Source organism: Zingiber officinale, chromosome 2A (genome assembly GCF_018446385.1).
Source record: "Zingiber officinale cultivar Zhangliang chromosome 2A, Zo_v1.1, whole genome shotgun sequence".
Taxonomy (NCBI): domain Eukaryota; kingdom Viridiplantae; phylum Streptophyta; class Magnoliopsida; order Zingiberales; family Zingiberaceae; genus Zingiber; species Zingiber officinale.
In genome coordinates, this window is record NC_055988.1 from 169,270,135 (window position 1) to 169,297,561 (window position 27,427).

The 27,427-nt window shown below is 39.7% G+C and overlaps 4 protein-coding genes across 6 annotated transcripts; 2 read left to right on the forward strand and 2 right to left on the reverse strand.

Moving 5' to 3' along the window:
* The first annotated feature begins 7,707 nt into the window (after positions 1 to 7,707).
* On the forward strand, positions 7,708 to 9,944 carry LOC122043188 (ACT domain-containing protein ACR8-like). Its single transcript, XM_042603694.1, has 6 exons — positions 7,708 to 7,962; positions 8,041 to 8,086; positions 8,183 to 8,368; positions 8,445 to 9,005; positions 9,104 to 9,208; positions 9,305 to 9,944. Exons 1-6 carry the CDS (start codon positions 7,901 to 7,903, stop codon positions 9,674 to 9,676), a joined length of 1,332 nt encoding a protein of 443 aa, XP_042459628.1. The 5' UTR covers positions 7,708 to 7,900; the 3' UTR covers positions 9,677 to 9,944.
* A 3,250-nt stretch (positions 9,945 to 13,194) lies between these two features.
* On the reverse strand, positions 13,195 to 15,533 carry LOC122043189 (auxin-responsive protein SAUR50-like). The gene has a single exon (XM_042603695.1). It carries the CDS (start codon positions 13,884 to 13,886, stop codon positions 13,416 to 13,418), a length of 471 nt encoding a protein of 156 aa, XP_042459629.1. The 5' UTR covers positions 13,887 to 15,533; the 3' UTR covers positions 13,195 to 13,415.
* An 805-nt stretch (positions 15,534 to 16,338) lies between these two features.
* On the reverse strand, positions 16,339 to 18,465 carry LOC122043191 (ubiquitin-conjugating enzyme E2 variant 1C-like). 3 transcript variants are annotated; one of them, XM_042603698.1, is made up of 5 exons: positions 18,306 to 18,437; positions 17,968 to 18,097; positions 16,978 to 17,117; positions 16,770 to 16,895; positions 16,339 to 16,672 (listed from the first exon to the last, which is right to left on the reverse strand). In XM_042603698.1, the coding sequence occupies exons 2-5, from the start codon at positions 17,978 to 17,980 to the stop codon at positions 16,532 to 16,534; spliced, it is 420 nt and encodes a 139-aa protein (XP_042459632.1). In that variant the 5' UTR covers positions 17,981 to 18,097; positions 18,306 to 18,437; the 3' UTR covers positions 16,339 to 16,531. The 3 variants fall into 3 exon arrangements, with proteins under 3 accessions (XP_042459632.1, XP_042459631.1, XP_042459630.1); XM_042603697.1 differs by having other exon boundaries at positions 17,968 to 18,107; positions 18,306 to 18,433; XM_042603696.1 differs by lacking the exon at positions 17,968 to 18,097 and having other exon boundaries at positions 18,306 to 18,465.
* Positions 18,466 to 22,598: 4,133 nt separating this feature from the next.
* Positions 22,599 to 26,402, forward strand: LOC122043192 (probable ribosome-binding factor A, chloroplastic). Its single transcript, XM_042603700.1, has 4 exons — positions 22,599 to 23,025; positions 23,122 to 23,295; positions 25,355 to 25,529; positions 25,958 to 26,402. Exons 1-3 carry the CDS (start codon positions 22,642 to 22,644, stop codon positions 25,496 to 25,498), a joined length of 702 nt encoding a protein of 233 aa, XP_042459634.1. The 5' UTR covers positions 22,599 to 22,641; the 3' UTR covers positions 25,499 to 25,529; positions 25,958 to 26,402.
* Positions 26,403 to 27,427: the final 1,025 nt, after the last annotated feature.

Genomic DNA, 27,427 nt, shown 5'->3' on the forward strand with positions numbered 1-27,427 from the left:
GCACCAGTATACTGACGGAGTAAAGTGCAGAGTCTTTCTCACTACGCTCTCCGGATCGACGTAGCGTTGGTTTCGAAGACTACCGGACGGCTTAATACGAAGCTTCAAAGACTTCCGAACCGCGTTCTAACATTATTTCGCCAGCAATCGACGCTACCAGAAGACGAGCGTCAGCCTCTTTGCCATAAAGCAAGGGCCCAGGGAAGCGCTCCGAGCGTACATCCAGCGTTTCAACCAAGTAGCCACGGACATCCCCTCGGTCTCATCCGAGATAATGATGAACGCCTTCACCCAAGGACTCGTCGAGGGAGATTGTTTTCGATCGTTCATCAGGAAGTCACCCAAGGACTTCGACCACATGTTCAAGAAGGCCAACGAGTATATAAACGTGGAAGAAGCCCAAGTGGCCAGAAGAAAAGAGGCGTCGGCCGAATCCTTGGCACCCACCGAGCGCCGACCATCGAGCAGCCATCAGCCACCCAAAGGGCCGAGGGCCGAAGGAACGAGGCCACACCGGGAGATCAAGACACATGCCATGCAGCATATGGCTTCTGATTGGCCGAAGACAACAAAAGGCAAGTTGTTGACGCCAATGTTCTGTTCTTTCCATCACTCGGCGACCCACAACATGCACGACTGTCGTGGCCTGAAATCAATCAGTCGACCGCCCCCCGAGAGAATACCGCCGCCGATCTCCTTCTCCCGAACGATGACAGAGGCATCGATCGACCAGGTAGCGAGAGGAAGAAAGAAGGGAACCCAAGCGGCATCACTAACATCAGCGTAGGGATGACACTGATCCCTACCGAGCCCCGGCCGAGTGAAATAGACCATCCGCTTGGGAAGAAGAAAACAGGAATAATGTTTTCCAAGGAGAGATAGGTATGATCGCCAGAGGACCAACCAGCGGCGACTCCAACAGAGCCAGGAAGTCGTACGCTCAGCGGTTGGAGATCCACGCCTTGAGATGCAACAAAGAGAAGGCCGAAGGCCCCAAATCAGTTTCGGCCCCAGCAACTTGGAGTGAGCGGAGATCCCTCATAACGATGCGCTAATCATCCGGGTGATAATCGCTAACTACACTATTCAACGGACTTTTATTGACACAGGGAGTTCGATGAACATCATCTTCAAGAAGACGTTCGATCAGTTACAAATTGATCAAAGCGAGTTGCTGCCCATGACGACCCCTCTCTACAGGTTCACGGGCAATGAAGTGTTGTCGCTCGGACAAGCTCGACTGGCCATCTCGCTCGGAGAGAAGCCACTGAGGAGAACCATGACCAACAACTTCATCGTGGTGGATGCGTCGTCGACCTATAACGTCATTTTAAGCCGACTGACCCTCAACGAGTTCCGAGCGGTAGTATCTACTTACTGCCAGAAAATCAAGTTCCCGGTAGACGACCGGATGGGCAAAGTCAAGGGTGATCAGCTGGTCGCTCGGCGATGCTACGTTGAGATACTCAAGTCTGAGGCTAGGAGCGCTCGGAAGGCTCCGCGACTGGAGGTAAACACGATCATTGAAAAAACCCCTACCTTGGTATATAAAGAAAAAGAGGAGGTTCAGATCCACTCAAGCTGAGTGGAAGCAACAACCTTCATCATCGCCGACCTAGAGGAGGAGAAGAAGGCAGAGCTGGTCGCCTGCCTTAAACAAAATCATGACGTGTTCGTCTGGTCGACCCATGAACTTCCTGATATGTCCTTGAGCGTGACTCAGCATGAGCTTCATGTCCGACCGGACGCTCGGCCAGTGAAGTAGAGAAAAAGGGACTTCAGCGCGGAGCAAATTGTGATCATTTGGGCGAAGATAGAGAAACTGCTGGAGGCTGACCATATTAGGGAAGTTCAATTCCCGAGCTGGCTAGCAAATGTTGTGTTAGTCTCTAAGTCGGGCAATAAATGACATGTCTGCATCGACTTCCGTGATTTGGACAAGGCCTGCCCAAAGGACTTCTATCTGCTACCCACGATAGACCAAATGGTGGACTTGATGGCAGACTGTGAGCTGTTCTGCATGCCCGACGCGTATCAAGGGTACCACCAAGTGCCACTCACCCGGGAGACTAAGAAAAGGTCAGCTTCATTACAGTAGATGGAACATACTACTACAACGTCATGCCGTTCGGACTTAAGAATATTAGAGCCACCTATTAGAGGCTGATGAACAAGGTGTTTCGACGGCAGATTGGTCGTAATATGGAGGTATACGTCGACAACATACTGATTAAATCCCTTCGAGCTATTGGCCTATGTGCAGATATCAACAAGACTTGCCGGACGCTGAGGACTTATGGGATAAAACTAAACCCTGGCAAGTGTCTGTTCAGCGCGAAGAGTAGCCACTTCCCGGGCTATATAGTCACCGAGTGAGGCATTGAAGTCAATCCGAACAAGGTCAAAGCTTTACAAGACACGCTTCCGCCTCGAAACTTGAAGGAAGATCAAAGGCTGACCGATCGAATCACGGCGCTATCCAGGTTCATATCCAAGTCATCCGATCGGAGCTTGTCGTTCTTCAGAGTGCTTCGCTGAGCGATAAAATTCCAATGGGACGCCGAGTTCGACCGAGCGCTAGAAGAGTTGAAGGAATATCTAAACTCTTTATCTGTACTAGCCAAGCCAGTTGTTGGTGAGCCACTTTGAATTTATCTATCGTCCAATGAACATGTCGTTGGATCGGCTTTGGTTAAGCAGAACGGTCAAGAGCAGCAGCCTGTATATTTTTTTAGCCATATATTGAAGGATGTCGAATCTCGCTACACCGGTCTCGAAAAACTAGCATATGCTTTGATTCTCGCCGCTCGGAGGCTTTGTTTGTACTTCTTAGCGTATACAATCATCGTGCTAACCAACAGTGCCCTGGGATGAGTCCTTCTCAACTCGGAAGCATCAGGAAGGCTAATCAAATGGACGACCGAACTAAGCGAGTTTGACATTCAATATTAACTCTGAGCGGCAATCAAGGCTCAGGCCTTGGAAAATTTTATCATAAAGGTCCAGAGTGTCGAGCTGGAGGCAACACGAAAGATATATGTTGACGGCTCATCCACTCGGCAAGGCAGCGAAGTCGGCATACTGCTTATCTCACAACGGGAAGACCAGATGCAGCTCTCCGTTCGGCTGGACTACCGAACCACTAATAATGAAGCCAGATATGAAGCATTGATAGTCGACCTGCAGGCAGCTTGGCATGTGGGAGCAATTAAAGTCCTCATCCACTCGGACTCCTAGCTTGCCACCCAGTAGCTATCCGGGGTATTCAAGATAAGCAACACTCGGCTAAGGCTTTATGCAGAGGCTTTCGAGAAGCTAAAGGCCAACTTCCAAGATGTCATTATATAGAAGATCCCCCGATCGGAGAACCAGGCGGCGGATGAGTTAGTGAAACTAGCTAGTTCGTTGACGTCGATCGTCATAGGGCAACCGATCGAACAAATCTCGCTTGTGATGCATATTGACCGAATGGAAGGAATAACCTTTCTGAACGCCGACATAGTTTTTGTGTTCGAGAGCTACACCGACCGATCCGGAAGGAGCTTGCTTGTTGAAGAAGAGAGTCGGACGGTTCACCTTGGTAGGGGACTAGCTTTACAAGAGAGTCTTCTCCATGTCCCTCCTCAAGTGCGTCGGATCAGAAGACATTGAGTACATTCTGCGGGAGGTGCATCAAGGCTCTTGAGGAGGGCATCCGGGCGACCGTGCATTAGCCTGAAAGAAACTCCTAGTCGGATATTTTTGGCCGACCCTCCAAAAGGATACCGCTCGGACAGTGGCCATAGGGATGTAAATGAACCAAACGGTTCGCGAGCTATTCAGAGCTCGATTCGGTAAAAAGCTCGTTCGAGTTCATTCGTTAAAAAGTTATTCGGAGCTCATTCGATAAAAAGTTATTCGGAGCTCATTTTTTGGCTCGATTTAAGGCTCGTTTTTTTGGCTCGCGAGCCTATAAACGAACATGTTCACGAGCTCACGAGCTGAATATCCTTAAGCTCGAGCTCGGCTCGATAAAATTGTCGAGCTTGAGCTTGGCTCGATAAGATAAACGAACAAACTCGAATGAGCTTTTTACCGAATCGAACTCCGAATATCCCGCGAACCGTTTGGTTCATTTACATCCATATATATAGGACACCCCCAGCAGCAGCTTCTGGATGCCGTATTTCTGACTAGCCAACATTGAGGCTGCATTGGGGTAGTCCGATCGGTTCTTATACTTTTTCAGGGGAGGCTGAGGCGCCACTTCGAGCCACTAATGAGTCGGGAAGTCTGACCGCTTGGAAAGGTGCACAACAAAGAAATATTCTCTCCAATGCTTATTGGAGGACGACATTTTGTCGAAGAAAATCAAACCCACTTGGGCTTGGAAAAGGAAAGTCCCCGGCTCGGACAGTTTTGGATAATAAAAATAGTGGAAGACCAGAGGAGTAAGGGAAATGTCGTGCAGGCGGGCGGAAGGAAGAACCAACATCCCGCACAACAGCCGAAAGGAGTTTGACACTAGTTGGTGAAGGAAGATGCGGAAATATTTACAAATGACAGGGAAGAAGGGATGAATAGGGAACCGCAGATCGGTGATAAAATAATCTCGAAAGAAAGTGATACAGCCGGGCGATGGAGAATTCGGCCGATCAGAAGGAGATGGAAGAAAGACTTGGTAACGAGGAGGAAACTTGAATGCGGCTATCAAACTCTCAGCGTCGTTAGCATCAAACCGGGACTCGGTAGAAGTGTACCAGAGCCCCGAAATGTTGGCTGGAGCTTGCGATGAACTTGCCATTGCAAAACAAGAAAGAAAGAGAAGAAATAGTGGCGGAATGGTCGCCGGAGTACTAAGACACCGAAAAACTCAAGAACAAGGAAGAACATATGCTGGAAGACGGAAAAACAAGAGGAGAGGGGGGAGGAAAGTTTACTGGAAAGGTCGCCGAAGGAGCAAAGAAGAAGGATGTCGTCGGAGCACAGGAGCGTGGCCGAAGAACGCACAGACGAAGTGTGCAAATGCGGCAACGCACACGGGCTTATAAGCCGGGGGGTTGACTGACCGGAGTCGTCCGATCTAGGTCATGAAAACCCAGGCCAAGATCTCACCGTTGAATTTGAACCGCCAAACGTCACATCACAACGGATATTCACCTATCACGTCAGACGTACAACGACAGTGGGTAGGACACATGGCGCATCATCACGAGTCATCATTTAATGACGGCATGGGAGCGCGCTAAGTCTTAATACACAGAGATTTGCATAATTTCCTAGAAATCTAGGTGACGTAAGCCTGGCTCGCGCTCGCCCATTGTGCTGATCAAATTGAGGGAGCATACCTACAGCCGAACGACAAGCTGATAATAGATCGATCAACAAGGAGCAGTCTTATCCCTATCAGATGCCAAGCTGATGTCGATGGCCTATCGGAAGGAAATCTGCTCAGACAATTGTCCATTCAGTCGGACTTACAACCTCCTTCGACTAGACTTGAGGGGAAGACTTATGATGCGGTGATGATGAAGGGTCCCACCCCGCTGCCACGGTGGAGATCAAAGTCAAGGCGATCAATGCGTAGATGACATGGCCGGTCGGGCGAAGCATGCCCCGACCAGGAAGAAGGCTTCGATCCATCGTCGCCTTCGACACGGGGAGCAATCAAACAACCGACGCTCAAGGGAGAATGACGTGCAGAAGTTGAGCCAAGCGGCTACCCCGCTCGGCCAGACAGCAGAGCCTGACATCGACAGAGTTCAACTTCAGCTGAGCTGCTACCCCGCTTGGCTTGACAGAAGGTCTCGATAGTGGCAGAATGAAACTTCGGTCAAACAGACAAGAGTATCGATGTTCTTGCCGACCAGATGGGGCACCAGAGCAGCAAATAGCCAGACAAGCGGCCAACCTGTTCGACCTAGCAGTATAGTACATTGATATCCATCAACATCCTTTTGGGAGTTGGTGCGGTCGACATTGGGCATGATTGCTAGAAGATCGTACGATGGAAGCTTCCACTGTCACTTCAGAGATATGCTCGACCCGTTAAAGTATTATGTCAGGGACACTTTCTTGACAAGTATTTTCAGGGGAAGCTTTGAGAAGCGTGCTTGCCTTGGGAAGTGTGCATGCACGTTGCCGGAGCTCTATATAATAGGGGGTTCAAGCATCGAGGGAGGTATGCGACATTCACTGTTTGCACTATAGTCTTCTTGTTGCTCCGCTTTTCACTTCATCATCGGTGACTGACTTGAGCGTCGGAGGGGATCAATATAAAAACTACTTAACTTGATTAAAATTATTTAAATTTCATCAAAATCATTTCCCTGAGTCATCCTAAATATGTTATAGCAACTACTATATAGCTTCTACATATTATAGTAGCTACTCGGTAGCTTCTATATAATGTAAATCCTAAATCTTAAATCCTAAACTCACTATAAACACGTTGTGACAATTATTCGGTGTCTTCTACACGCAAACCTTAAATTTTAAATTCTAAACTCACTTTAAATATATTGTAACAATTACTAGATAACTTCTACACATTTTAACAACTATCAGTAGCTTCTACAAGAGCGCTGGATCAATTTTCAGTAGGTGTATGTCATTGGAAAAAAAAACTCCTCCCACCTCTTAATCAACTTAACATATATTTATAAGATGACTCTATAATTTATCTCCCTTTATATAACTTAAATAAGAATTATGAGAAACATTAAATTATCTTTTACTATAATACAAAAGTGTTGGATCCATAGATATTTTCAGAATAAAATTAATATTATAGGACCCATTTGATTATTTTTGAAAAAGTGATTTGTCTAAATTGGGATGTTTTTTTTATTTTTGCCCATTTAAAATTAGTTATTAATTTTTTAAAAAAATGCTATAATAAAATTTCTCTCTATTTTAAAATTGAAGCATCCGTGTGCTTTCTCACTATTTATTACTACATGTTCGATGCAATTAATGCTCCTAATTACTGATCTCCATATGCCTTTTAATTACGATCCAAAATAACATTAAATTAGAACCTTCTGCCAAGCTTCCAATTGTTTAGTAATGATGATAATTAAAATAAATAAAAAATAGTGTATTTTACCCCTTTTCATGCTCGGCTGCATGTTTCCAATTATCATAAAACAATATATAATTGAAATATTATTTGACAGTTAAATAGTTAATGTCATGGGGCTCCATCACTTGGCCACTTCGCTCGATCGTGCGTCGCGTTGGGGCTCAATCTTGCCCCTCGGTTTTCATTAAATATTTTTTAATTACATTATGGTTTCATTAATTACGATAAGTAATGCTGGTCTTGACCTGTTACCCGCTGTAATGACGCTGTTAGCGGCATTGGTTTGGTTTTAATCAGCTGATTATTTTTTTAGTGTTTGAAAAAAAAAACAAACAATAAATAAATAGTACGTTCAGTCAATACGACAGCAACACGCCGCCGACCGCCGGTTTCACTGGTTCATTTGGACCCCTCAAAATTCAATAATTTGCAAATTATTCCCTAGAGTTTTAATAGGAATGTAAGCTAGCTAAGTGTTTTCAGAAGGAGAATATTCGAATGTAAATTATAAAATTTTCAAACTGATGAGGAGTAAATTAATAAGTGCGAAACTTGTCGGAGTAAAATGACGGGACAATAAACTCTGAGGAGCAAAGTGAAATATTTTCATCTTTTAAAATGGAGAAGCAGAGAGCGGAAGAAGAGTGCGACAAGAAGCGGAAGGACTCCGAGTCGGTGAAGAACAACTGAACAAGGGCGGCGGATTCTTCCAACTCTTGCGTTCGTCGTCTTCTACGCTTTGTCCTTCTCGATCACGAGTTGGAAATAAAGCTGTTCAATTCGAGCCTTCAAAGGTAGGACGAACCAGAGGATTCAGCTTCGAAGAGAATTAGGGCAATGGAGTGGCCTGCATACTTGGATGAGTACCAGAAGCTCGTCATCAGAATGAACACTCCCAGGTAACACCGATCGTTGTTTTCTCTATGATTTCTGACAAAAGATTTGTTTTTTATATCGAGTTTTGTCGATCGATGCAGAGTTGTGATCGACAATGCTGTCTGCGCGACCGCCACTCTCGTCAAGGTACGGAATTAGAGATTTCCGCTTTTTTGAATTCTAGGGTTTGTTCAATTGTTCCTCTATTCGTGGTTTAAGCCATTTACTGTGTTGATTCGACAGGTGGATAGCGCGTCGAGGGAGCATGGCGTTCTCCTGGAAGCCGTTCAGGTGCTGAACGACCTCGATTTGACGGTCAGGAAGGCGTACATGTCCTCCGACGGACGGTGGTTCATGGACGTCTTCCATGTCACCGACCAGTTCGGCCACAAGCTCAATGATGAAAGCGTCATCTCCTACCTCGAGCAGGTAAGAAAAGTTTGTTTTTTGTGATTTAAAGAAACAAACTTTTCGATTTTGTGTTGAATTGGGCGTCAAATTGCAGTCTCTGGACGCCGGAAACCCGGAGACGAACAGAGATCGCGGCTGCGTGGGCCTGACGGCGCTGGAGCTAACGGGGCCAGACCGCCCGGGCCTCCTCTCTGAGGTCTTCGCCGTGCTTGCCGAGCTCGAGTGCGACGTGGCGGGGGCGACTGTGTGGACGCACCGAGGCCGCATCGCCTGCCTCATTTTCGTCAAAGACGAGCTCACCGGCGCGCCCATCGCCGACGTGCACCGCGCCAGACGCATCGAGTCCCGCCTCCGCCAGGTCCTCAACGCCGACGGCGCCTCCTGCAGCGCTGCAGTCGCCACCGCATTCTTCTCCCACGTCGACCGCCGGCTCCACCAACTCATGCTCGCCGACCTCGACTACGACCACACCTCGCCGGCGTCGACGCCTTCCGCCGTCTGGGTCCAGAACTGGGCCGAGCGAGGCTACTCCATCGTCAACGTGCAGTGCCGCGACCGGCCGAAGCTGCTCTTCGACATGGTTTGCACGTTAACGGACATGGATTTCGTTGTCTGCCACGGCACCGTCGATACTGCAGGCGACCAAACTCAACAGGTTCGATCGATCTAAAAATCTCACAGAAACAACATCAAAGTTTTCATCTTTCTCCATCTCCTCGCCTAATTTGATCTCTATCCAATCATCACTTCCAGGAATTTTACATAAAGCACAAAGATGGCAGCACCATCCGTTCGGAAGCAGAGAAGCAACGAGTGATCCAATGCTTGCAAGCAGCCATCGAGAGAAGAGCATCAGAGGTAACTAAGGATATTTTGAAAATCACTCATAAATGGTTAAGAAACTCAATTTTTGTTGTTAGAACTCAAGAAGTCATCTCCAATTCCTTTCAACAGAGCACAAGATTGGAGCTTTGCATCAAGGACCGGCCGAGATTGCTGTCAGAGGTGACAAGGACCTTCCGTGAGAACGGGCTTCTGGTGATACGCGCAGAGGTGTCGACAAAGGGCGACATGGCTGCCGACGTGTTCTACGTGACCGGTGCAGCCGGGCAGCCAGCGGATCAGCGGGCGATCGAAGCCGTGAGGGAAAGGATTGGGTCGGAATGGCTGAGGGTGAAGGAGGAGCAGTTCCCGCGGTTCCGCCACGAGGAGTCGTCATCGTCGAGCAAGAGGGGAGACGACGCCATGGGCGCCGGTGTTGGGCTATTCAATTTAGGGAGCTTCGTGATGAGGAACCTTCACAACTTGGGATTGATCAAGTCGTAGATAGCCATTGCTGCTGATCCCAGTTGGAGAAAAGATGGGGAAATGGAATTGTGAGCTCTTCACAGAGGCCATGAAAAACTAGAACTCACAAGAGGAAGAAAAGGAAGAACAGAGACAAGGAATTGAGAGAGACAGAGGATTGAGTAATGATCCAATCGAAGTGATTTCCTTAATAAAAGATTGGGGAAATGATGGATTTGAAAGGCCATGTATAAGCATTGTAAACTAGCCAAATTTATTCAAAAAGGGAAAAAAAGAGTCAAGTTCTTCTTTACCTGCTCAAAACTTCAAGACTTATATTTTCACTCTAGCAATTGAATGAAGATGATAAGAATTGGCAACATCATTCAACTTTGGCATGGTGTCTATTGTTAAAGTGATGCTGAGCAATTTAAAAGTCGACATAAATAAGATCAAATAGCACAAAGTTCGGTCTATAAAATGGTCTACTAATTTAAAGAGACAAGGCATGAACAAGGTTAGTCGAGCATTGTAAACTAACCTTAAAATAAGCCTTTAAAAAACGCCTTAAAAGAAAAAAGATGATGTTTGCTAGGTTTGAGAATTGAAGGTGTCTTATGCTTTAGACAACAAATACGCCAAATTACATCTTTAATTAATGAGGGCAAATGATAATCAACAAGAGCATCTTGTTAAGGTGATGCGTCCAAAATGCTACTTTTCTCCTCCAATAAAAGCCAAATTTTGTCCCATACCAAAAGTGTTTTTTTGGATGCATTTGATTCATATGATTCTCCAACTAAAGCCGGCTAACTTGAAGGTAAACCAAAACTCCACCATTAATTAATTAATTAGACTTAAGCTTAGAAAAGATAAATCTGTAATTTTGGAGGTAATTAACTAATTATTATCTTGAAAGTGATGGAGGTAGAACCATGTGAAGAACTCCATCCAATTGATTATAATTAAGTTGTAAACAAGTCAAACAAAGCTACATTTTGTATTGTTCAATCTTATTAGATAAGCCAACTCAGCTAAGTCAAGTCAAGTTCAAAAAATGAACCAAGCCATTAAAATAATTATTCAAGCTTAGCTTGAATTCTTTTTTTATAAACTTGAGTTAGATTCATTTAGATGTTGTTTAACTGTTAATTCGTGTTTATTTTCATTGTTTGAAATTTTTATATTTTAAAACTTATTTGATTGGTCAGATAACTTTATATTTCAAGTTTGTTTGTTCATTTTGAGAGTTTTTTTTTGTCTATCTACAAGTTTAATAAGAACTTTATTAATGAACATACTTTATAAACTTTATTTATCGTAGAAAATCTACCTGTAAACTTTATTTATGAACATTATTAATGAACAATTCACAATCTTTGTTCATTAATATTAATGAGTTTGTTTATTTAGTTTAACAACAATCAACATCACCGATTCACCGGGAACTGGGTGGTCAGACCTAAGGCAGCACAGTCAAGCAGCCAAGACACTAGCAGGCAACTTGGGTAGGCTGGTCAGCTGCACGGGCTTGCGGCTCAGGCAGCCTAGACAATTAGATAAATTGGCCAGGTCAAATCGATCAACTGCTTGGCATAAAGAAGTAGAGTATTCATGCTCGACCCATCGATACTGCAATTATCTTATAGTTATCTGATAGTAAAATGCATTGCCTGATAATCTACATTCACCTCTGTTTATAATTTCTAATGTATCAGTTTGATGCTTCTTCTATAGAAATTTTAGACATTTAGTTCCTCTTAATACAACCATGATATTGCTGGTATCTTGATTTTGAATCTATAGAACGAATTGAAAGGATCCTTATATATGATTCTTCGAAAGGAAACTTGATGAAATCCTAGACAGAGAGGTGAAGATGGAAGCTAATGCAAAATGATTCAAAAACTTAGGGAACTTATCAGGAGTTGTTTAAACCTAAAGGGGAAGAAAGACCTACAATGAAGGGAGTTAAAGCAACACGCATGGGAAGAAGAACAATTCATCCATGTCGAGAAAAGGGAGAGTTTGCTCAGTGAAACCTCAAATGTTTATGGAGTAGAATTCACAACATTTTTATAGTTTAGAGATGATGAGCCTATAATCAATTGAAGACATGGTGGTGCAAATTAAACCAGTCAGCTTCGTTCATGCATTGGTACTTGGGTGACAAAGTTGTCTCATTAGCAAGGATTGATTCCCATGGAATTCATTCCCCTAAGGATTAAATGTCCTCTCACATAATAGGTTGTTCGGTATATGATTTATCTCCCTTCATCTAGCTATGGGGTCGGTGATGAGGGATGCTCAGGGGGAGCGAAATCACATTTTTTACTTTACTGAAAAAGTAGCAACATGTCAAGTGCATTTGCGTGTCTTTTGTGCACGGTAGATATGTGCTGTGAAGAGGGAATTGTTGCCTATGATGTAACAAATCTGTGTTATTTGGCAATTCTGAAGATCCTAAAAGTCAAGTACTAATTTCTCATTGTGATTACTAAGTTGGAATTCTGAATCATTTCTTGTTTGTCAACATTGGGAGTAGGGGTCAAATATGAGTTAAGGTTTATTTTATGGATTGGGCTTTAATTTAGAATTGATATGGGATATAGTTTATTTTATTTTCTAGTTTACTCTTTAGAATATGGTCAAGACCATTATAGTGAATTCTCTTGTTTTTTTTTTGTAAAATTTTCTCTTTATTCTTCAATCACCATGGCCAACTTTAGTGTGGAAGAGGGTGAATTAGGATTCATTTATGGAAGAAAGGGACGGAAAAGGAAAAAAAGAAAAATTCCAATGAAAAGGAGAAAGAAATGATAGCTCTTAAACTTGGTCAGCCATGAGCTCCATGTGAAGTGTCTATGGTCTTGCGAGCAAGTCGTGAGCTCAAAACAAAGCGGCCACCACAAGATGGTGAGTACTGCCGTCAATTTGGATTGATCTATTGGTCGTCCTATCAAATAATTTAAATGAGTTGGATAAAAATTTTATCAACCAATTTAAAAGTGAATCTAAACGGACCAGTCCGCACGGGGTTGTGAGTTTAGGCGGATCAGCTTGTGGTGGGCTCGGATTGATCCGCGGATTGAGAAAAATATTTTTTTTCCAAAACTTAAAACTAATGTGGAAAACTCAGTAAACTCGTTGATTACCCACCTAATCCGCAATCTAAACTTAAAAATTTCAATCTATTCTATATATTTTTTAAAGTATATTCATGGACTCAACTCGTGGATTAGGGATTTTCTAATCTACTAAGATGGAGGACCGGCCCGGCCCAACCAAACCCGCATCGCCAGCTGATGGATTTTTGATAGGCAAAACCATCTGACAGCTCTAAATGGCACCTTAATGTGAACATGGGTTGGGCCGTAACAAGAGACAAAGGATGTACCCATGAGGCCATGAGAGGAGAGGAAAGAAGGTTCTTCCATCCAACTTTAGGTGAGGAAAAAAATCTAGCAAAAATCAATCTATAGATGGACTAGAAATTCATCCTTTTCCTAATTTTATATCTAGTAAAAGAAAAAAATATCGAATTTAGCCCCAAGTAAACAGAATCTATCTTCTCTACTCTTAAACATTAATTATTTTATAACTCACCAAAAGAATAAAAACAGAAAAAAAAAAATACATGAAAAAAAATTTGCAAACTCAACGATGCGGAGAAACAGGTATATATATAACTCGGTGACTTGGAAGTAGAGATACTTTGTTTTCTTCACTCCACTTCCACATGTAGATGGAAGCTAATTCGAGCTGAAATAGAGGCGCTTCACCGGAAGGCGTGGGAGAAGCAGTGTGGGTGGAGGAGCGGCAGATCGTCAGCCGAAGGTAGCCACCGGCCAATGCTGCAGCAGCGATAGGAATCAGAGGGAGGAGTTGTGGAGGAGCAGAGTTTTGCCAATTCGTTGATGTCACAGTTGGCGAAGCCGAAAGAGGAGGAGGAGGTGGTGGATATGAGGTGGAGGAGGTGTTCAAAGAGAACTTCGTCGCAGGGGAGAGAGAGCGGGCCTGGGCGACCGCTGGAGGGAGAGCCGTACTCCTCCTCCGCCTGCCGGAGCAGCTGCCGGAAGATCGGATGGTTGAGACTCGTCGCGCGGACGACAAACCGCCGGGAGCTGATCCCCACGCACACTGCAACGTGCCCAGCCGGTACATCTGCCGCCGTCGCCGTCCGCAGCAACCACCGGCGCAGCATCTGCTGGAGGCGCACCACCAAGCGGAGCTTGCCACATTTTCCCATATCCCTCCTATTTTTTCTTAATTAGCAAATCCTCTATCCTTAATCGTAAACAGGTGTCACTTTGTTTGAGAACAAAAGGAAGAGAGACGAGAGAAAAGGAGGCTTTTATAAAGATGGCCCTACGAGAATGCCCCTACAATTAGGAGAATTATCAGATTAATTAACTTTAAAAAGTAGTGAGAGGAAAGAAAAAAAAACAAGAAGACAGTTTCACTGATCTCAGCATCATCTCAAATATCAGATAATTCTCACAATGAAAGTTTAACTCTTCCCTACTTAATATTGAAGAACAAATAAGCTAATAAAAGTGTGGATTGGTATTTAATAAGTTAGCACAATTAGAAGCATCACAAGTTAACAGAGAGATTGGATCATCATGGATGGCATTGCCATTATGATAATACGACTCTCTGAGTCTGAAGTTTCTACTAAAAGCAAAGCTAAAACAGCTAATTTTATTCACAAATTAAATCTTGTGGAAAAGAAATGGAAACGAGGAGCCAGTGGTTTTGGAGCTGCCCACTGATTCATGGTAGCAAAAGGTAACATGGGAAAACAAACATGTTGGAGAAATTTGAGCTCGAATTATATAATTTATCATGTATTGAATTCAGCAGCTACATGTCAATAAAGATCATTCACTATGCCTTAATATATATCAAACAAATCACGTCACATAATTTATATATACAGATGCCCAATAATTGAACATTTATGGGTACTTAAACAATTTAATCTGATTCAAATAGCCAATTAGTGGATATTTAAATGTATTTGGATAGTTAATCAAACACGGATTATAGGTGTTTTGTACAGATTATTGGTGTTCTCTGTATCATTGTCAACTTGTTCACCGTCTTTTCTTTGAACTTTTGTCAAATCATCGACTTTTCTTCACTTCAGTTAATATTTTTTTTTATGACTAAATGCCAAGAAAGTGCTTGTTCTTCCATACCCTGCCAAGGCTTCAGATTCTTTCTGTAACCTAATCTTTTCATGTGATTGGACATTTTGCTGCCCTGTTATTAATATATTCAGTACAAATGAAATAAATCACTCCATTTTTTATTAATTAATTACTTCCTTTGTGGACTAGCATCAGAATTTTCATTTGTGCATTGAAATTATATATTCCACTTTCTTAATCTTGTTCCCCTGTGAAATATTTTGAGGAGACAAGGCATAGACAAATGCTTAATTACCACTTGAAGTTGGCGAGCAAAATATTAATAAAAAAACAAGGAATTACATGGGGGTAAAGTCTTCTCACAGTGAGTTGATAAGCCTACATCATTTTAGATTAATTATTTTTTCAATAATTGAAATAAATGATGAACAAATGAAGAACTAATGACTTAACCATTTGTTTTCCTTTGGGTTCATTCTAAGTCTTCCGATAATTTTCTATAGATTCAAATTGTTTGACTTAACCATTTGTTTGCCTTTGAGTTGAATGGATGCTGTAGCACGAAAATAAAGTCAGGTAGACAAAATATTACTTGCAGTAATATTTCATTATTGAGACTATGTTATAACTATTATTTACAACATTAATTGAAATTAAACATAGAAATAAAAATCAATCATTAAATTCCATACCATGATGAGGCAAAGAAAAAAAATCCTTAATTTTACTATATCCTATAAACCAAACATCGCCACAAAGAGTGTTTAAGAAGTTTACAACAAGAAAAGCCAACATGCGCAAATATAGGCCTAAATACAACTTTGGGTCATGCTGGGTCCAAATAGAAGATTACACCCTTGACCAAAGATAGCAGCCACAGAGGCACAGAAAGCTATCATGAATTCTTTGTATTTTAGCTTTTTTTATTGATGTTTTTTTTTAAAAAAAAAACAGTGTCTTTCTACAAAAGCACGCTGGGAGTATTAAGTACAGTTTAAGCATGCTTGTTGGGTCTGATGCTTTTAGGAGACATCACCATAAATGAATGGATGTCTGATAAGTTATATTCAAATAGTCATTGTCCAAGTAATAAGGTTCTGAGCCTAGTTTAAATTGACTTAAAACTATAAGTACCATAGATAACCATATATGTTACCTATTTGAGTATCCATTGGTCCCCATGGATTTGAATGCACATTTATCATGTAAAGTGGGTACTTAAACAGACTCAAATAGCTAATATTCATTTATCCATGGACTTGTTTCAGTGTTGGTCTATGCAAGGCCCGCGAGCTGACAACTCTATGCCTAACTCAGCCTACCGCCATGGGCCGTAAGCTTAACCCAACCCGAACCAGGCCTAGTGGAGAGACTAGGCCCGCAGTCCAATTGACACTTTTAAGTAGAAGTACCCTAAACGACCAGTTCAAACAAAAAAATTCACGACAAGGGTGCAGCTACCACCAATTGGATTTAAGTTGCTTCTACAAGAGGAAAGTGCAAAACAATGCTACTCGCAGACTTTTCCATGCTAACCGCCAAAAAGATAGGAAGGGTTTTTCTTTAGATAATACACAAATTCAGAGTCATTTAGCGGGCCCACACTCTTTTTTGATAATGTATAGAGCCAACAAATTTAACCCCAAGCATGAGTTAAACAAACCACCGTTTACTGAATAATTGATACATGAAAGTCTACTTTCACCTTAATTAGTAACCTTTGGCCAGAGCCAAGTTTTTAGAAAGAAGTACCTTCTGGAGGCTGCACTAATCTGCGGTTGTGTGATGTTGCCATTTCTTTTTTGAGGTGTGTTAGAACATACTCCATTGTGTAATCACGTTGCCAGTTCCCCAGAACCAAAAATTTCTTTGGATCTACCTGGAATAATCACACCAAAACCTAGCATTAGTCTCCAAAAAACAATGGTAGTAATTCTCCTAAAATCTTTAAACTCATCTTCAACTCATGATATTACCACTCCTGTGTCAGGATTAACACAAGTCATGTTGATGCGTGAATGGAACCGAACACTCGGTGGCTTCTCGGGATAGTCCTTGTCACAGAACAACTTCAACTGATAGATGCGACCCTCATGGACTGTCTGCAAGAGCGTATTGGTGCAAAATTCGATCATCTACAATTTCAGATTTGGTGTAGTGAAACAGAAATTGTCCATCTCATACATTAAGGGGGCCAATTATTGTGCCAGTCCAAGAGCGCATGTAAATGTCATCTCCATCATCCATGCCATAACTTACAGTACCATCTCCTATTCCCTTTTCCCCTCTCTCGAGCTCTTCGAGCAATCTAAAGTTCCGAGGAACTGCACAATGATGCCATAACAAACAACGCTATTCAGATGAAGTGTCATCCTGATACAAATGATTCATTAAAAATGAACAAAATACATGAAAATAAAATGGTTTGGTAGTTCCTGAAGAATATCCTTCTACAGTTGAATATTCAATTAGATGGTAAAAAGACCAGAAAATACCAAAATAGAAGATGTTAACTAACAAACAAGTCTCCATGTATTAAAATAAAGAAAAAAGAAAAAAAGTACAGAATACCAAACTCGGATTAGCAGCAAATTATAGGCAATAATTCACTAAAGTGAAGCTAATGTCATTGCTATTCGCCTCCTTCGCATTGCCTGGCATTCATTATGCAAAGAACACAGGAACCCGAGGAAGGGGCGATTTGCCGGAGTTGCAAATGAGCGGGACCAAGATATGGGATATGAACAGTAGACAGATTAAAAGTAAAATCAAAGATGTTGGAGTAATTAAGCAAACAAGTCTCGTAATGGACACATGAAAAATGCACGCCGCTCTTTAGTAACTGGTTCTTAGATTTTACAAATAGCAATTATGAATATATGAATCCAACCAGGACCACTGAAATAAGCTTGCATATAGACAAACCAAAACAAGACCTGCAAAAACGGTAGTTTAATAGGGCTTCAAAGTATACCCGTTTGTATCAGAAGCATAACTAACAATTTGAATCTCGAGATACAAATTCAGGTGGGATCTTCCGAAATACTGTTCAGTGGAGAGCAAATTAAATTGGAGAAGGGGAGAATGCAAGTAAATTGTATCCTAACCATGATTCTGATATCAAAAGGCTGCGTATATAAAATAATATATTGTTCGTTCTTCAATCGCACCTACCTTGTACACTCATCGTGGAAATTAATCTTCAAGATGAGAGACGGAGAAGCGTGTAAGAATAACCGCAAAACACGATAGCATATCGAGGACGAGCCACCAACAGCCTAGCATCGCTGATTATAATTGGAATCTAAAAACAACTAGAAATTGGTAAAGCTCCATCAATTACCATCCAGAACTGCATCGAGTTATCGCGATTACCAAAGGCAAAAGCATCAATTTGTGATATTCTCAACACTCCCGAAGGGAAAAAAAATCGCCTCAACATATAGATGCATATAAATTTAGGTTGGAAGAAAGAAGAGGAAAGGGGGGAAGGCGGGGGTGGAATCTCTCACCGACAACGCCGGATCCACCGGAGCTGCCGAGAGTCATTGATGATACGTCCGCCGATCGCTGACTTCCTCGAGCTCGTTCGCCTCCACCACCGACAGCAGCCGAGGAAATCTGGAGACCAGGAAAGGGAATTTGGTAACGCCAACTCGATTCGACAAAATGTGGTATTTAAAAAAGGAAAGCTATGCCTGGCATCTTGTTCGAGACGAACCGGCAAATTTTGCTAAAACGGGTGCACATTTCATTTGATCCAAGAAGACCGGTTCATCCAGACCGGAATCTGAACTGGTCTTTCTCATCCATGGACTCCGGTCACTAGATTTTTTTTGAGAAAAAATCATTTTCAACCCTATAGTTTTCTGAATTTCTTTAGATGCCCCTGTCGTTTGAGATTCATCATTTTACTCTTTGTAATTTCAATTATTAACAAATGCCCTTAATTATCAACCTTTGTGTCTTAGAAATCAGCTGATTTACAAAATAGCTTATATTATATATATTTATAAATATATTTTTTTGCCTTATATAGTTTTATATCGGCTTTTTATCCAACCATGTAAGTAAATTTTTAAAATTATCAAATAGGTAATTTTAAAATTATCAAATTATGTGTCCATTTCTATTTTACCCCTAACAATTGATTATTTTTTGAATTAGTCAAATCGATTTTCCTATATACTGAAATATTAAAATTTTGAACAAATCAGTTGATTGATTTTTTTTTATCAAAGTCGTTTTTAAATAAAATTGGTTGATAGACCAAATGATCTCAGATTGATATAAAATTAGTTTCTATATGTTTGACTAACTCTCCTGATTATATTATTCATGCACTCAAATATAAATTTGACTCAATATATTAAGAGCAATAATTTTTTGAATATACATATATTTAAAATTTTTTAATTCATATTAAAAAATTATTGTTCTTAATATATTGAGTCAAATTGATGTTTGAGGTCATGGATATAATTAGAAGAGATAGAGAAACATATAAGAAATAGTTTCATATCAATTCGAGATCATTTTGGTCCATCAGTCAATTTTACCTAATATCAGCTAATGAACCATTAGACCTCAGATTGACATAAACCAATTCCTATAAATTCGTCCACCTCTCCTGATTATTATATTCATGCCCTCAAATGTTAATTTTATCTAATATATTTAGAGTAATGATTTTTTTAACATGAAAATATTTAAAAAATTTATTTTATGTTCAAGAAATCATTGCTCTCAATATATTAAGTCAAATTAGTATTTGAGAGTATGGATATAATCAGGAGAAGCAGACAAATACATAGGAACTAGTTTCATGTTAATATGAAGTCATTTAGTCCATCAACCCATTTTACTTAAAAATGACAGATGGACCAAATGACCTCAAATTGACATAAAACTAGTTCCTATGTGTTCGTCTACCTCTCCTGATTATATCCATACTATCAAATATTAATTTGACATAATATATTGAAAATAATGAATTTTTAAACATAAATTAAAATTTTTAAACATATTCGTGTTAAAAAAATCATTGTTTTTAACATATTGGGTCAAATTGGTATTTGAGAGCATGTATATTAAAAAAAAAGATACACAAATACATAAGATTTAGTTTCGTGCCAATCCGAACTCATTTGGCCTATCAGCCGATTTTGATATATTGGGTTAAATTGGTATTTGAGGTCATGTATATAATCTAAAGAAATAAACGAATATATAAAAACTAGTTTCATGTCAATTTGAGATTATTTGTTCCATTGGCTAATTTTGTCCAAAATCATATTAATGGACCAAATGATCTCAGATTGATATATGTATTCATCTACCTCTTTTAATTATATACATGCCCTCAAATAATAATTTGACCAAATATTTTAAGAGTAATAATTTTTTAAATAAGAATTGAATTTTTCAAACATATTCATATTCAAAAAATTATTACCCTTAGTATAATAAGTCAAATTGACTTTTGAGAATATGAATTTAATATTTGAACACATAGGAACTAGTTTTATATCAATCTGAGATCGTTTGATCCATCAATCAATTAACTTTGATAAAAAAATAAATAAATCACTCAATTGATTTAAAAAATCAATTGATTGAATTGCCAAAAATTTTAACTTTTCGCCATAGAAAAAAAATAATTTTACTGATAAAAAAATTAGTTGACTGATTGATAGAGGTAAAATGAAAAATGAGTACATATTTGATAATTTTAAAATTACCTTATATGATTTTGATAATTTTGAAATCTTACCTACGTTCTTCCATAAAAAGTTTTATATTGTATATATTTTTATTTTCTCCAACTTTAAACTAATTTGCAAATCAGCTTGTACTAATGTCAAGTTTTAGGATGCAAGTTTATTTATATTATAAATCCTTATTAAAACTCTCGTTGAAGTTAAAAAAACTTAACAAAGCTTACAAGTTCTTAAATTTTAGTCACAAGCCAATATATAACACAACTTAGGCTATATTTAGTTGGGTGTAATGTAATCTACTTTGTAATGTAATCAAATTTGTAATGTGATGTAATGTAATCTTGATTACATTACTACGTTTGGTAATGTAATGTATATAATCTTTGATTACAAAGATGATTACATTCTTTTGTTTGGTGTTCATTATTTTTTATAAGGAATGTAATTCATATTATTATAAAATGACAAAAATATCATGTGACCTCTATCGACGCTGCCGCTGCCACCGTCGGTCGCCGCAGCAGACCACCGTCTTCGCCAATTGGCGGCGATGGGCGACGACAGGCGGGCGACGACCAACGGGCAACGGTGGCGGAGGCGGACGACTATCGGCGACCGACGATCAACGGCCGACAATTGGCAGCGGCGGTGGCGACCAATTACCGGCGACGACCGGCGATCGGCGGCGGCCGGCGGCGGTCGACAACAGACTAGGGATATATTCGGCATTTAAACTTTGGTGAAACAATGACCTCGTAATGTAATCGGATTACATAGTATTTGCTTTGTAATCCAGATTATAAATCTTCATTACCTTTTGTAATCTAGATTACATTACATTACAAGTTTTAAATCAAACCAAACAAGATAATCGACTTTGTAATATAATTTGGATTACATTACAGCGTAGCCTTATGACCGTCTAGAATTTCAAATGACTAAGTATGTAATGGTAAAGTATTTAAGAGAAAATAAAACATTGAGATGAATATTTTAGATGTGGAGGTTACAATAGATAAATTAAAATGGAAGATAATTTATTACTAGTAGAGTAAAAGGTGAAATTGTTATCTTAGTATTTTATTCAGACAATTTCACAATCTCAATAATTTATAAGGATATTTATCCTAGCATAGTAACCATTTGTATAGGGAGGTTGGGGGTATTTGCTTTAGTATAGTAACCTAGGGAGATCAGGCATCCAGTGGCATCCAGTGAGCCTTTGTGTTGGGAATTGATCACTCTAAGACCTTTGTATATAACATGATCGCAAAAGACCTCGAATATGTACATATGATGCTATTTAAAGAGGTAGTATATATTAATGTTCAAATCAATACTATAGCTGTAACTACTCTAACTGTACTTACTAAGATCATTCATACCAATTTCTTTATCTAAAATATATAATTTATGATTTAAAAATTACTTTATTAAATTTAGATATCTATTTTTTACTACCAAGGGCGGAACTAGGTACAACTCTACTCGAACTATAGCCCGGATGTTCGACGGTGACGAGAAGAGAAAAACATCTATTTTACTGTAAAAAAGGGAAAAACGGAAGAGAAAGCGGAGGCTAGCCCAGGCATTGACGTCAGCATCGACGTTAGCGTGACCCACAGCCTGGGTAGATCATCCGAACTGGCTCCGCCATTATTTACTACACCATATATTAACTTCCTTATTTTTTCTCTCTTCTCTATAATGTTTAGGATTAAAATTCATTCTCTAAATTTAGAGAATACTATTAATAAATACAAAATTTAAGGAATGTATAGGATAGATGATACAAAGATTTTTTAATTACTTTGTCTAAAATTTAAGATAAAATTTTTTGGATAAAATAATTAATATGGGCACCTTAAGATTAATTTCAAATATGAACATATGAATTATAAAAAAAAAATAGATTCATAAGACAATCCACGTTACAATCCTCATTCAAAATCTAAATTTAACATAAAAAAATTATTTTATTAAATTTAATACTAATTTTTCACTATACCTATAAACTTTTCTATAATTTATCATATTTTTTTATTATTTAAGGAAGGAGAGAGTTCTGAAGGGGATTTTAAATAATCAGGCGTCCGCATCCAAATCCCGATTCTTCTCCGCCCTATCCATGACCCGCTTATCTGCTCCTTGGAGAAGCACAACAAATACCATGAGCCGGTTGCCCCCGTCTCCTCTAACGCTCTCCGTTGCTCTGTTCTCCACCACCAGCAGCAATGTCTCCAGCGACGTCCTCTGTCTCCGTCCACGGACCTGGACAAGCCCTAAGCTCACGGTGGTGATCGGGGGACGACGAGGCGGGACGGTCCGGTGTATGGCGAACCAGCGTCGGGTCAAGATGGTGGCCAAGCAGATCCAGAGGGAGCTGTCGGATATGTTGATCACCGACAAGGTTCTCCAGTATGCCGTCCTCCCGGAAGCCTCCCTCGGTGCCGACCGCTACCTCTCCTCCCTCACTACTATTAGCGGCGTCGAGGTCTCCAGCGACCTCCAGGTGATTCATTTGTTTTGACGGTGCGATTACTAATTTTTTGGTTTTGGGAATTGTGATGCTTATTAGGCTAAATCTAATTCAATATTAAGTTTTTAGGTTGTTAAGGTGTATGTGTCTGTCTTTGGTGATGATCGAGGAAAAGAGGTTGCTATTGCTGGACTGAAGTCGAAGGTCAAGTATGTGCGTAGTGAGCTGGGGAGGCGGATGAAGTTGCGCCTAACTCCTGAAATACGTTTCATTGAAGATGAGTCGCTAGAAAGAGGAAGCAGAGTAAGCTTATTATATCGTCACATTGTGACCACCTCATTGTTTTCCATGTCTGCGTTTAGGTTAGCTGATGTAAATATTGGCAAATTGATAAAGAGCTAACAGATCAACATATCATGTTAGAGAAAATAGAATTGGCAAATAAAACTTTTAACAATGTTTTGATGTGTTATGCTTGTGTTGCTTGCATTTTGCGCAAGATAGTTCTTGATCGTGAGTTGACCTTTAATTCAATGGTTTATCATTAGTTTCTTTAACGTGTTACTTCTATCCATCTTTGGTCGATGCCCTTGATTGGATTGGTTTGTAAATGATGTTGAAAGAGTTGAACAGATGTAAAAGAGCAATGCCTAGCTCCATAGATATTGGGACCAATTCATGTTAAAAAGTAGACTAATGAGTGATTATGTCTATCTGCTACTCTGTTATCTGTTTAACATTGTTTGCTACTACGCTGAAGAAGATTATGCACCATTGCTAATTTTGTACATCTTGGCCTTTACTTCAAAAATCATTATTTCTGGATGTAATTATATGTATAAGAAGCATACCCAAAGATCAATCTGTACACACAATGAAGAGGATCAAACCTTGGTATCTTTGGTATCCAAATGAAGTGTTCCTGAATAAAGGTTTTCAAGCTGTGCTGGTAGAATTTAAGATAGCATCTCAGGCACCATGCTGGTTGATCTCCTATTCCTTGAAAAATATCAATCAGTCTGACAATAATGTTTGAACTCATACTCTGATTGCCTTTGTTATTTGGATAAGAGTAGTGGATTGCAACATGGTATGGATCTAGGTTCCAACACTTTATCTCATTAAAATTTACAAGTTGTCAATGTGGGTGCAATGTTCACTCTGAATGTCACTGTTGGTAACTGGTTTTCAGTTTTGATGAGCCTGGGGTTCATAGATGGGGATTCCAAGTATGACTTTTTGGTAGTTTGTGTCCTACTAAGTTTGAACCTTTTCCTAGATATGATATTACTAACACATCTTGGATGCCTAAGATGGCTGATCAATCATCCAATACATATCTCATAAAATCTTCCTCATGCAATTAGTCAAATATTAAATCACATATAGATCTATAGTCATAGCATGTTATACCTATATCTCATACATCGACAATTTAACAACTCATAGAAATTTTAAATTTATAAGATATATAATTGTGGTTATTCTTTAACTGAAGATAGAGAAATCTATAGATCAATAGCTAAGAAACTAAACAAACTATTAGTAGGTGATAGAAGTACTATAGGCTAAACTAGTAAGACATCTATGTAAAGTGTACTTTTGAAATATCATAACTTAAACTATACTCTCGCTATGTTCAGTATGGTTGTCATCACTATTGTTATGCCTTCCAGGCCTTGGTGCATTTATCTTGTTTGCCCCTCAATCTGGAAGAACCTTCAGCCAAAATGATCATTGTGTGTGACAGACCTTTTAGCTTCAAAATATATATTGGATGGCACTGAATTTCAAATTTACTTCTGGTTTGATATTAGATCCCCTCTGTGCCAGTTTAAGTGTTTTATATTTTGTCTATGTGAACTTAAATGTTTGAATTCCTCCTTGCCTTTTTTTAGTTATTGGAGTCTAGAATGAAATCATAATGTTAGTAACATTATTTACATGTTGTTGAATCATCTTCTTTCTTGACCTATTGAATTTGTATGACTCGTAATTATTTGAGATGAAGATTGCCTTAGGAATTACTTCTTTGCCTAGCTGAAATATTGTGATTGATTCTTAAGCACTGTATCTGCTGTATGCTTCGTGTTTCTGTTGTTCTGGAAGATTAGTTGTCACATTTGTAAGTGTTAGACAACATGCATTTATCTTCTTGGAAGGGAGATGCCTCATTACCTGTATTGGACTTGGAGAGAAGGAACATAAATTTAGCACAACATGTGATGGCTTTCATTTCTTCATTTATTGAAAAAGTTAATGTGCCCTAAAAATTCTTGTACTAATGTGTTTTTTCATAATAATGAATCAACCATACAAAAGAATTAGTTCAGCCTGGAATTGATTAAACTTTCTCCCGTAGGTGATAGCCATATTGGACAGGTTAAAGGAAGAGAAGAGCACCAGAGATCAAGATGCCAAACAATTTGAACCTCCAAATTCTTCTGAAGAAGACGGAGAAGGTGATATGGATAATGAAGATGAAGACATCATTTATGTAAATTAAAACAAATTGTTGAAGCTGTGGTATCTGCAGGGTAAGTTCTTAAGATCTTCCCAAAATAAATAAAGAAAATATGAAAGGTCACTGTACAACCTTCCTAGCGAGTTAAATTTGTTTACAAGCTCCTGATTTCTAGTTAGTGTTTTAGTCTTTCAGATACTATTTGTTCAAAGTATTTTATGCACTCAATTTTAAACTTAGCAAGCATGATTTTTGATAGCAATCATCATCCATCTTTGGTTTACTTCTCTCACTTCCTCTTTCAAATTATATTCATGAGGTCAAACTACGAGTTATAAAATTGATTGTGGCTCAGTTTCGACCTTAATTTTTCCACTATGATAAAAGAAAAAAGAACAGGGAAATCGGGTCTCTTGAATGGATGTTAACTCATTTATGTAAGTGTGAATCTGGTTACTTTCTCTCAACAACTTTCAAAACCAGAGCATTTAATTGTTGCAGGCGATGCCAATCAAATGTGCCAGGATGGAACATGTTCTCTAGTGACTATTTGCGTATGTAAACCTAACTTGGTACATTTGTAGCTTGTAATTTATTGATAAATCTATTGATGGTAAAACCCCAACCACAAAAAAGGGAGGAAAAAAAATGAACTACTTGATTTCATCATCATCCCCGAGTAGGTCACCTACTTGGATTTTCATTCGGCGTTGTACTATAACTTACTGACAGAGCAGCATGGAAATTGGAGATTCTTTGCGCTTCAGGTACCAACTACCGTGTCTGAACTACTAAAGTGAGGGTGTTGCAGTTTTGCAGTGTGAATTCATTAGGCTTTATTGTCCCATGCTTTTCATCTATTTATTTTGTGTCTAGGATATTTCATACCCATAACTAAATATTTGTCTGTAATATGAAAAAAAAAATCCATATCATCTGCAATCAATCAATCTCAATCTGTATTGACTTGTTCTATCCCTACAAATAGAAGTCTCAATTAAGATTCCTCACTTTTGTTATTTGTCTGTATGACTTATGGAATCATGTATTTGTGTTTGCTATCTTGTCCTAAGTTTTTGTTCAAGGCAGCAGCCTATTTGTTCCAGCATTTTCTTTAGTGCGGTTGTCACTATTGTCTCTTGTAAACATTTTTTGTTGGCTTTACACTATCTGTGTTGATAAGGAACACACCATTTTCGTGACATTCTGCACATTGAATGACTTCACTGCACAGTTCGAGAGACTGTGACTTCTGCATTCAATCATATGCTTGTGTTTGCTAGCCTGGCATGAATTCTCTATTACACTCTTTGTCTTAGCCTACCAGATTCGAACTGGTACATTTATGATGTTTTATTATCAGCAGACACTTATTAAATGCACATGAAACGCTACTGTTGACATTTTTGTATGAACCAGGAACTTTCCCATCAAGGAACAGAGACTCATAAATGCTAATGAAGGTAAGCGCAAATCTACATTCGTGTAAATTTAACATCAAATTAAATGAGGTTCACTCAATGGTGATGAGGAGTCTTGTTCAGGTTAAATTGATTCACGTAAAGGTTCATTAAATTGGGGTCAATTTGCACGAGCTCGATCTCATCTAAACCTCAATTCTATTGCATTGTTTTTCTGCTCAACCTACCCTAACCATGTTCTCAATTCAATTCTATTGCATTCTTTTTCTGCTTTACCAAGGCACTTCGATCACCTGGGCTGATTAAAGACCCAAGCATGAAAAATATTGAGCCATCCCATTGGGCTTTGTATTGATGAAACATGAGATCCTTCTTGTCCTCGTCTCATGCGACTTTGCTCTTTTTCTGTCCCAAGCAACATGGCTTAGGCTGTCACTGCCTTCCCCACCCAACCTCACACAACATGAAATCATAACAATCAATACCTTGTATGGCTTGTAGTGATCGACATCCTCATCTCTGGTACGACCCTTCAAAACCACAAACCATA

Bases quoted from the DNA above. Each gene is read 5' to 3' on its own strand.
- LOC122043188 (XM_042603694.1), top strand. From the start codon at position 7,901: ATGGAGTGGCCTGCATACTTGGATGAGTACCAGAAGCTCGTCATCAGA. The intron at 7,963-8,040 runs GTAACACCGATC...CGATCGATGCAG, and splicing joins ATCAGAATGAACACTCCCAG to AGTTGTGATCGACAATGCTG. The intron at 9,006-9,103 runs GTTCGATCGATC...CATCACTTCCAG, and splicing joins CAGGCGACCAAACTCAACAG to GAATTTTACATAAAGCACAA.
- LOC122043189 (XM_042603695.1), bottom strand. From the start codon at position 13,886: ATGGGAAAATGTGGCAAGCTCCGCTTGGTGGTGCGCCTCCAGCAGATG.
- LOC122043191 (XM_042603696.1), bottom strand. From the start codon at position 18,342: ATGACTCTCGGCAGCTCCGGTGGATCCGGCGTTGTCG. The intron at 16,896-16,977 runs GTATGAGATGGA...ACGCTCTTGCAG, and splicing joins CAATAATTGGCCCCCTTAAT to ACAGTCCATGAGGGTCGCAT. The intron at 16,673-16,769 runs GTAATATCATGA...TGATTATTCCAG, and splicing joins TTAATCCTGACACAGGAGTG to GTAGATCCAAAGAAATTTTT.
- LOC122043192 (XM_042603700.1), top strand. From the start codon at position 22,642: ATGACCCGCTTATCTGCTCCTTGGAGAAGCACAACAAATACCATGAGC. The intron at 23,026-23,121 runs GTGATTCATTTG...TTAAGTTTTTAG, and splicing joins AGGTCTCCAGCGACCTCCAG to GTTGTTAAGGTGTATGTGTC. The intron at 23,296-25,354 runs GTAAGCTTATTA...TTTCTCCCGTAG, and splicing joins CGCTAGAAAGAGGAAGCAGA to GTGATAGCCATATTGGACAG.